This window comes from Wyeomyia smithii, chromosome 3 (genome assembly GCF_029784165.1).
Source record: "Wyeomyia smithii strain HCP4-BCI-WySm-NY-G18 chromosome 3, ASM2978416v1, whole genome shotgun sequence".
In the NCBI taxonomy this organism is placed as follows: domain Eukaryota; kingdom Metazoa; phylum Arthropoda; class Insecta; order Diptera; family Culicidae; genus Wyeomyia; species Wyeomyia smithii.
Genome location: NC_073696.1, coordinates 186858870 through 186869739, shown reverse-complemented (window position 1 = coordinate 186869739; position 10870 = coordinate 186858870). Strand labels below are relative to the sequence as shown.

Genomic DNA, 10870 nt, shown 5'->3' with positions numbered 1-10870 from the left:
AACAAATAGCATAAAATGACATCTTTTACCTATAGAAACGTCTATGCAAAGTTTCAGCCAAATTAAAAATGATAATATAAAAAAAAATACTAAAACTGGGACATTTTTTTGTGGAACTGCTTAGTAACAAAAAACTTATCGCTTTGTTAGTATCAAACATGCTACTGTTGTATTCATTATTGTCACTAAACTCTAAAAAACAGTAACATCAACACATCTAGGGTATAACATGTGCATCCACTTGGTCTCAGTAGACAGGTTACTACGTTGATCGCGCGGTGTACGTTGAATATTTTGAAACTCAGCTTGGAAAATAGGTTCAATTGGTGGGTTAACACTGATGCTCGCCTAAACGCATCTTATAGCATTTTTTCTCAGCTTTCCAATGCTGGTCTCAGATCGTAAATCGATAGTTGAGATCACGGTCAAAATTGCATTTTTCTGATATAATCCAAGATGGTGGCCAAATTTAAGATGGCGGCCTAAATTCTGATCACTTCAAATGAGAAAAGGGCTATTTGTAGTACTTTACATAACGAATTTTAGAGATACAGCTCAAATAATACATCAAGAATTGCTAAAATTTCAACTTTTCTGAAAACTGTTCCGCCCCTTGGTGACCAAGGGGTCAACAAATTCGATCAAACAAAAATGGCATTATCATATTTTCTCTATTCCTAATAACTTTGTGCATTTATATCAAATTTGAAAGACCTTGTGCACCTAGTGGCCTAGTTTCAGCGAGAATTGCTCCTATAGAAATTCTTATGCAAATTTTCAGCCAAATTAAAAATGACCATTTGAAAAAAAAAATATTAAAACTGGGACGTTTTTAGTGGAACTGCTCTAGAGCAATCGTGTGCGTAGTGGAAATGCTGCTCGATTTATAGTGGTTCTTAATATGCTGACACAACATTTACAGGGCATTGAAATGATCTGCTATAATTGAGACCAAAACTGCATCGTTCAAAGGTATACAAAGTTACCAGTAGCTGTCAAACTCAGATGCGTGACGTCACCGTGCGATGGTCTATTGTAAGACGGTTTTTCCATCACCCAGGTAGGTAACAGTTTTATTCATCGTCACATCGCTGTTTAATTCAGACGGATTTGCAAGTTAATTCTTTGGTCGTGGCAAAGAAGGCCAGGGAAAGACAAAATTCCGTTCATCCCGTGCTGGGCTTAAATAGATCATCTCACTAAATTTTTTGCTCCACTTTTTTCACAGTTAGAGGAAACTTTGTAGTACTCTACCTGTTCCAGTAACCTCAATAATTATTTTCGGATGGTTTTATGTCAATGGACAGCGCTTTTTTTCAAGGTTACTTATAATTTAATAGGGAAAAGAGTTGAAAGAAAACTATGAATGAAATTTGCTGCTTCATACCTTCAGATTAATTAACCCCAACCGTGTGTATTGCTACATCTATTGCAAGAAATACATTCACATAACGCAGGCTGTCGTAATTCTACGTTAACCTTGCGGTCGTGTCTTATAAACGGTCGCTTCAACTAATTTTCCTTTCAAAACAATACACACTGTTTTCAAAATTTAGTTTTCCAAATTCTAGAGGTGCTGCCACACGGACGCTATTTCTTGTACATAGTTGGCTATTATTTAGAAAACTAAGTCTTAGCTCATAGGAACACCTACACTGTAACGTTATAGCTCATAGCTATGACTTGTAAGTTAAATTTTAAGAGCTATGACGTAGAAAAAAGTGGTTGCCGTGTGTACACTCAAGCATTATCTTCTGCGTCATAGTTGCTTGCTTTGATCTATTCCGTCATGACGGAATAGTTTATAGTCACTTTGTGATAGTTTTTTGACAGTTCAATTCTGTTCGCGCTCGCGTTGTGTTGTTGTTCTGGTTTTCTGACTGTACTTTTTGGTTTTGGCCGTGAGTGTTTGTTATGGATCGAAATCAGAAGATCCGGCTTATTGAATTGTGGGAGCAGCATCCAGTGCTGTGGGACTCGACGAATCCAGACCGAATGCGTAAGGGAGCGATTGTTTCATTACTGCGAGCTAAACTACACAATTTGTTTTACTCGTGTGAACGTTGGAAGATTCTACTTCGTAGTGCCTACTTCATAGCTATCTATTCCATAGCTTCTATAACGTTATAGCTCCGACTTTTTAAAAATTGTTTCCCAAATGTCATAGAACTATGACATAGAAATCTATCACGACTATGTTATAGACTACTATGCCATAATTTTCGTGCTCCGTGTGGCAGCACCTTAACTTCCAATTTGGAATTCGTACTTCGAGACCAACTGGGAGGGTATTTTGTTCACATACAGGTGATAATAAATCATTTAAAAATTAGCACTTGGTAGGGTTCGGTTGCATCCTGATCATTTATATTCCATTTTCCATTCTCCGTTTTTCTTCTCAAGACTTCAATACCTCTTTTCTAAACCCATGCATTCCTTTCTTTTCTGTTATTTTTGTAGTCGTTTTTATCGTTTCTTTATATTTTCGTTCTATATTTTTTCTTCGCAGATTAATTTAATTTCCGCGATTTCAAATGCCGTTTCGTTTCAATTTTCCATGTCTCGATTTTGAATGCATAAGTTTCGTACAAGTAGAAGTAAAGCTAAAACAATTAAAACTATACCACAAATTTCGATTCTTTTAAATCTCAAGTTACTTTTAAACTACTTATAAAAAAACTGATGTCTTTTTGTCGTACTAATTTCTATTTAAGCCACAAGTTTCTACCCGTCAACATTTACTCAACAACAGTGTATGCGATTTATAATCTAAATACGTTCTTTTTTATTCTCTTTTTTATTTTACGATCTATTCCATTCGAGAAGCTCCCAGATGGTCTCGAGGTACGATGCTGGCCTAACAAGCCAGTCGTCGTAGGTTCGAGTTTCGGCTCGGGAGAGTCTGTTAGTGTCAGTAGGATCGTAGCGCTGGCCCCGCAATTGTCCTGTACACTAAACAGTTGGCTGCGAAGTCTGTGATCACAAACAGGTCAAGTTCCGAATTGGAATGTAGCACCAAGGTTTTGCTTTGCTTTTCCATTCGAGAAGCATTCTGAGTATGAGTACTATGCAGAGCTTCAGCCAAAAAGCTTCTTTACCATATAAACGAAGACAGATGGCAGGCTTGATGGTGTTTTCAAGCATGCGCATACGCAGGTTGAAAAAAAGAAATAATTACTACCCATACCAAACTTAAAACTGTTTGTTAACAAGCGATTGATGCTACCGGGCTATAATATTATCCACTTGTTTGTGTTCACTGAGACTACTGAAACGTTTGGGAGGTGAACGAGCGGTGTTATTTGTTAGTAAACAGAAACTTTTAATTTTTAGATTAACGTTTCAATACTGAAAAGAGCCATTACTCTTTTATTCACTATTGTTTATTAATGTTACTCTTCAGCACGGAAACCTATAATGTCAGCGCAAAAGAAAAATGAGTATATTAAAACGACTCTCCCACAGAAAATACTGCAACAGTTGAACCGTAATAGTGATGAAGTTTTGTATACGACTGTAATTACTCCAGAGCATTTAGATGGATTTATGTCCGCTATACATAGGTTGGAGGTGGTAGTTAAACGAAATAACGATAGGTAAAAATATACCAGGTAGAAAATTAAACCTGATGGTCAAAGTAATGAAAGGTGATGAAACGTTCAGGGAACATAACAAGGCAAAAGTTCAGTTTTCCAATGAAATTTTTATCTATACTGAAGTGCTCCCCCAGTTTACGCAACTACTGTTATCGAGTGGCAGTCCAATTAGGGGTGACGCCTGGTACCCGAAAGTATTATACGGAGCAGCTGGAAAGTTTCCTGACTACAGTGACCAATTCGAAACAATGTTAGTAATGGAAAATGTGGCATTGAATGGATTCAAAGCTGGACCACGACACGACCTGGATGAAGATCATTTGATGCTGATGGCCAACATAATTGCCCAATTTCATGCTTGCACATATGCCATGAAAATTATGGACCATAAGAATCTGGATCAACTCCTTATTGGAATCACGCCGCTTAATTTCGCTGCAGATGGGAAGGAGCTCCATAGCAATGCTGTTTTAGTCAAATTGGGGCTGAATCGCGTTCTTAAGTTTATTGATAAGCATCCTGAGGAACTGGATTCCGAATCATTTAAAAAGGATATGATTAAACTACGTGATAAGTATGCAAAATCGCCAGTTGATTTGATGCAAAAGTTCCTTCAACGTGATCAATATTCGGTATTTCTTCTTGGAGATTACAATCGAAACAATGTCTTGTTCAAATATGAAGAAGGTCATCCGGCGGATCTTCGTATGTTTGATTTCCAGCTAACTCGTTATGCAAGTCCTGCCATCGATTTGAGCCTTTTCATGTGTATGAACATATCTTCCAATTTAAGAGCACGTTTATGGAGTCAAATCCTACGTCACTATCATAATAATTTAATCAAAACTTTAACTGACATATTGATTTGCAATCCAGATGATGAAAAACTGAAACCATACACGTTTGAAAAGTTCATAAAACACTTTCAAAAGTTTGCTTTGTACGGAGGAATGGTAGCAACTCATTTTTTGCCCTGGATGCTTTGTTCAGAGGAAGAATGCGCTCAGCTTGCGTACCACTTCGCTAAGGATTTGGACTCAGCCGAAATGAAGCACTGGGCAACGGTTTGCGGAGGAGAAGTTATGGCAGGAGATTGGTGGAAATTTTCCGGCACCTAAGTCAATCAGGATGTTTTTCTATAACAGATTAGGTTGAAGTAATAAAATTTTTATGCAATTCAAGAATGTTTTTCTGCGAACTCCAAACAGTTTTCAATGCTCAGATGACCACGATGGATTGCATCTAGACCAATTAGTACTTTATGATCTCGTTTAGCATAGTTTATCATTACACCTTGCACGAAACATTTCAAACAAGTTGGCAACGTGATAATACTAACGTGGAATGCATGTTGGTTATATTTTAGCGTCAGCAAAACTAGGCTGCCGATGCTAGCCAGCATTCATGCATGTGTTTGCAAAAAGGTACTAGCCATATACAATTACTAGACTCTATTTGAGCGTTGTCAAAACAAACTCAGTGTAATGTAACTACTAAACTACTGAATAAGTTAGTGTGCTTTAAGTAGCGTTGATATATACACATTTATTTTATGATTATTCTGCCGAGATTTACCGTGTAGGTAAGCAATTAGTTTAATCGTCGTATGCTGCATTAAATAACTGCAAGCGACAGTTCACAAGCAGTCTGCACTGCACTCTTGAACGGTTTGGTTGAAAGAAGAATCCGAACTCGTTACGAAATCCTACAATGACAGAATAAAAGAAGATTGAATTTATCAGAGCCATTTTACCGCAGAAGATATTGGAGCAGACGAATCGTGATAGCGATGAAATTTTGCATTCGGCGGTAAGTACTCCGGAACATTTGGATGGATTCATGTCTACTATACATCGGTTGGAGATGACAGTTGAACGAAGTAACGATGGGTAAAAATACACCAATTACAAACCAAAGCCAAAAACTAACTGCTTTGTGTTTATTTCAGTACAGAGGAAAAAATGAGCCTTACGGTAAAAGTAATGAAAGAAGACAAAAAGTTTAGGGAGCATAACAAGGCAACAGTCCAGTTTTCCAATGAAATTTTTATCTATACTGAAGTGGTTCCTCAATTTACACAACTACTCTTATCGAGTGGCAGTCCGATTAGGGGAGACACTTGGTGTCCGAAGGTATTATACGGTGCAGCTGGAAAATTTCCTGACTACAGTGATCAATTCGAAACAATTCTAGTAATGGAAAACATGACATTGGATGGATTCAAAACTGGTCCACGACACGACCTGAATGAAGATCATTTAATGTTGATGGCTAGAAAAATTGCCCAATTTCACGCTTGCACATATGCCATGAAAATCACCAAAGACAAAAACCTGGACCGTCTCGTTGAAGGAATCGCACCATTGAATTTCATTGAAAACGGAAAGGAATTCCACAGTTACGCTTTACTGATAAAACATGGATTGGATAGTGTACATGAATATGTTCGGCAACATCCAGAGGAACTAGATAGCGAATCATTTAAAAATGATATGATTAACCTCCGTGATAAAAGGAGCATTCAAATGCTGTAGCAACCCGGTATTCGTAACATTTGGGCGCATCTTCACAAGCAATCCCTTTTATCGAATAAAATATAATTGAATCCAAAGCAATCGAAGAATAGATTACGAAAAAGCATTTTATATATAAAAAATCAACGTTATCTTTTGATAACACTGGTCGATAAAAGTGAAAAAAAAAATACCCTGGAGCTTAAACTGAAAAAAATGAAAGATTATAGTATTTCAACCATTCCTGTAAATTTAAGGGTCCCGAGCCAGCTCGGGAGTACGTTAAAACACCACTGAGTAACGGGAAAACTTCGTTTAAGTCTCTGACGGCTTTTCGCACTTCCAATTTGGCTAGTAGCATCAAAGTTCGCAGGAAAGGTTAAAAAGCTATAATCTTTCATATATTTTCAGTTTTAGTTCTAGGGCAAATTTGTTTTTTCGTTTTCGTCAACTAGTTCTCAACACAAGGGCAGCTGGTAGCCAGTAGTTATGCTTGTTGAGGGTTGGGTAAATGGATGCAAGTCGCTTTTTCATCGATTGAAACGCAACATGATTCTAATCGCTCATATGATTACTTCATTTGGCAAGGTGATTCCTGATCCAACGTAAGGCAATTAAGATGATCGGAACATTTAACGACCAACGGGTGACAACTAAAAATTTGGAATTTTTTTCTACAGTTGCCAAAAAGGTGGAAGAACTTAGCTTAGCTTAGCTTAGCTTGACTGACTGCACATATCAATGATTGCACTCCGTGATTGATCCGAATCAGTAAAATTGTACAGTGAATCAACTGAATGGGGTTGGGAGTGACCAACCATTCTCATTGTACAAGTTTTAGTGACTCAATACTTTAAAGGATCAATAACGACGCCGGCCACGTCCTTGCAATCAGGTGGGAAGAGGGGAGGGATGATAATGTGACCCTTGCTATTTGAAGACCGTGTTTACCTCTGCATCTCTACAAGATTACACGAAGGAGGTTTTTGTTAGTAGGGGAGGGCTCGTTGGATCAGGATTCACTTTGATAAGTAATGCGATTATACATATAACTCCTATCCGTCTCTATTTAGCTATATTTGGTTTATTCGATAGCCAGCCGGCTGACTATAGAAACACAATTAGCTTATTTATATTTGGTACCGGTTTAGACCAATAGTCATTACCAATGCCTTTGGGGCCGCGCACAGATGTGCATGGTTTATTTCGATGGAGCACAAAATTATTTAAATTTATCGATTTGCGACCGATTTTCACAATATAATGTTATTGAAGCCACGCATATTAGACTATACGATGTGGATCTGATTCAAACCAATAAACTTTAAAAATGCCAATCCCGAGTACCAGAAACGCACTTCGATAAATGTGGTTCTTTCAAAGGTATACTTTGCGTAGCCATTAGATTATTCAAGATATTTATAGACCGAACGAAACCTTTTCCGATTTACGACACGTTTATATCAAAGCAACGCACGAGCAATCTCCGGCTAAATGGTACAACCGACCCGCATCTCCTCGGCTGCGTCGGTACGGAATGTTTTTGTTTTTTTTTCACCTTTTTCGTCAAACAACACGAACAAGTATCTAAGCATTTGTCTTTTTTTTAAGGGGGGGATTTTTTAGTAGCTTAAGTATTTATGATAAATATTAGTAAATAATGAGTATGTGTGTCCAATCACCAATGGTGACTTCTCAACACTGTTAGAAATTTATAATTTTAATTGTTAGGATTTGTTTGCTTTCGCAATTAGGACTTATCATTCGTAGGGATTTAAACCTACTTGTCAGAAAAGGGGAAGTAAACTTACAACAAACTTAATTGCTAACTTATTGGCTATAAAGAGAGCTCATCGTAGCAATTGAGGATTGCAACGATTTTTGTCGAAAATTGTTAATAATTTTATTTGACATAGCTTCTAATGGTTCAACACCAGTAAGTCTATGTAATTCGAGTGTACCAAACCAAGGAGGACGCTCCAAGATCATTTTTAGATTTTTGTTCTGAATCCTTTGGAGCATTTTCTTCCTTGTTGAACAGCAACTTGACCAGATCGGTACAGCATAATGCATTGCTGGTCTAAAAATTTGTTTGTAAATCAAAAGTTTGTTCTTTAATCAAAGTTTAGAATTCCTGTTAATGAGAGGATATAAACATCTCGTATATTTGATGCACTTGGCTTGTATACTCTCAATGTGCTCTTTGGAAATAAGTTTTTTATCGTAAATTAGTCCCAAGTACTTAACCTTGTCAGACCAACTTAAAATAAACCCATTCATCTTGACAACGTGATTATTGTTTAACTTGAGGAAAGAAGCCCAAGGCTTATGCGGAAAAATTATCATTTGAGTTTTAGAAGCATTGGGTGAGATTTTCCACTTTTGCAAGTAGGAAGAAAATATATCTAAACTTTTCTGCAATCGACTGCATATGACACGAAGACTAATTCCTTTTACGGAAATGCTTGTGTCATCGCAGAACAATGACTTTGTGCATCCTGGAGGTAAATCAGGAAGATCTGAAGTGAATATGTTGTACAGGACTGGACCCAAGACTGAACCTTGAGGTGCACCTGCTCTGACAGGAAATCTATCAGATTTTGAATTCTGATAGACAACCTGCAGAGTTCGATCAGTAAGATAATTTTTAAAATTTTAATTAGGAAAATTGGAAAATTAAAAGTTTGCAATTTCGCAATCAAACCTTTATGCCAAACACTATCGAATGCTTTTTCTATGTCTAAAAGAGCAGCTCCAGTGGAATAACCTTCAGATTTGTTAGCTCGTATCATATTAGTAACTCTGAGCAATTGATGAGTAGTGGAATGCCCATGTCGAGATCCAAACTGTTCATCTGCAAAAATTGAATTTTCGTTGATGTGTGACATCATTCTGTTAAGAATAATTCTCTCAAACAGTTTACTTATTGAAGAAAGCAAACTGATTGGTCGATAACTTGAAACTACAGCTGGGTTCTTATCCGGTTTTAAAATTGGAGTATTTTTTGCGTTTTTCCATAATTTGGGAAAATATGCAATTCTGAAGCAGTAATTGAAAATTTTCACTAAAAATTCGATTGTGCTCTCAGGGAGATATTTGAATAATATATTAAAGATTCCATCGTCACCAGGTGCTTTCATATTTTTGAAATTTTTAATAATTGATTTAATCTCATACAAGTTAGTTTCAATTATTTCTGCAGGTAAGAAATTCTGGGAAGGAATTAAATCAAATTGACGGGTGACTCCATTTTCAATTGGACTCACATAATTCAATTTTGAGTTATGAACACTCTCAAACTGCTGAGCAAGTCTTTGAGCCTTTTGTTCATTGGATACAAGAAAACGTTCACCATCTTTTAAAACTGGAATAGGCTTTGGAGGTTTCTTAAGAATTTTCGACAGCTTCCAAAACGCTTTTGAATATGGTTTCAATTTTTCAACTTTAGTCTCAAAATTTTGATTTCTCAGAAGAGTAAATCTATGTTTAATCTCTTTCTGTAAATCTTTATAAATAGTTTTAAAAACAGGGTCACGAGAACGTTGATATTGACGTTTCAAACGAATTAGAAGTTGAAGATTTTCGTCAATTATTTGTGAATCAAATTTCACTTGAGCCTTTGGAACAGAATAATTCCTGGCATCAACAATTGCACATTTTAATGCTTCCAAAGCGGAATCAATATTCCCTTCGTTTTGAAAATCAAGCTCATTATTGAAATTTCTCTCAATATGAGTTTTGTATCTTTCCCAATTAGCCTTGTTATAATTAAAAAATCACAAGAAGGTTGTATGCAAAGCCACGACCGCAAGGTTGAAGTAGAATACTTTTACAAGAAAGATAACCCGGCTGCTTGCGTGTCAGTCATTTTTTCTAGTAAATAAACGTTGAAGTGCTGCCGAATTGTAATATGCACTTTTAATACGACATCATTAAACGGAAACGGAACAAAGGCTACGGTTATGCAGAACGCGAATGCCGCCGCGATGCGATTCGCCTTACCGTGGTGAAATGTACAGCTCTTTTTAAGGCGAAGTAGAACCATACATTTCAACAGATTTCGTCTTGCCGAATCGCATCGCGCCGTTATTTGCGTTCTGCATGACCGTAACGAAACACTAAGCGACGCAAACACGTAATAATAATCAGAGTATGCATGTAGATGAAGATAATTAACTTTGGATTATAGCGCAAAACGAGAAAATATTAACTCTTCAAATAATCATTTGTGTTCTTCAAATTTCAGTTGTTCAATTTAATATCCGATGAAATGTTTGTTTATTATCTGATGAAACTCTTATTTAGGCCAAATGATGCATCCCCAATTTACTAGGTCCATAACTCTGCCGACCGTGCTTGGGAAAGCGCGGTATAACGACCAATCAGAGGTCGAATTTTGTGTTCTGACAAGGCTTAAGAGTTTTCAATAGTACAATAGTTCGAATGATAAAATTGCAATTTCATGCATTTGGTAGGAATCTTAGAAGATTTTCTAATCGATTGCTGCAAAAACGAAGGAAATCCATCGAAAACTAACCGATTTGAGCATTTAAAATTTTTCTCACTTTTTTCAGTTTTAGATTTTCATTTCACATCCCTATGTAGCCGAACTTCCTGAGAGAAGTATTCTAATTCAAAATCAAATCTTTATTAATTCATTTGTTGTCCTTATAAGGACAATTGTTCAATTTATCATAGGATGTAGTGTTTATCTTACATCTCTGTGTAACCTTGATAGTGAGGACTAAGGCGCACGGTCAA

At 36.7% G+C, this 10870-nt stretch overlaps 1 protein-coding gene across 2 annotated transcripts; it reads left to right on the top strand.

Annotated features, from left to right (window-relative positions):
* The first annotated feature begins 2857 nt into the window (after positions 1-2857).
* LOC129726480 (uncharacterized) lies at positions 2858-4780 on the top strand. Of its 2 annotated transcripts, none has more exons than XM_055683233.1 (2): positions 2858-3304; positions 3466-4780. In XM_055683233.1, the coding sequence occupies exon 2, from the start codon at positions 3629-3631 to the stop codon at positions 4712-4714; it is 1086 nt and encodes a 361-aa protein (XP_055539208.1). In that variant the 5' UTR covers positions 2858-3304; positions 3466-3628; the 3' UTR covers positions 4715-4780. The 2 variants fall into 2 exon arrangements, with proteins under 2 accessions (XP_055539208.1, XP_055539207.1); XM_055683232.1 differs by having other exon boundaries at positions 3404-4780.
* Positions 4781-10870: the final 6090 nt, after the last annotated feature.

Excerpts from the sequence above, each read along its gene's own strand:
- LOC129726480 (XM_055683233.1), top strand. The coding sequence starts at position 3,629 with ATGGTCAAAGTAATGAAAGGTGATGAAACGTTCAGGGAACATAACAAG.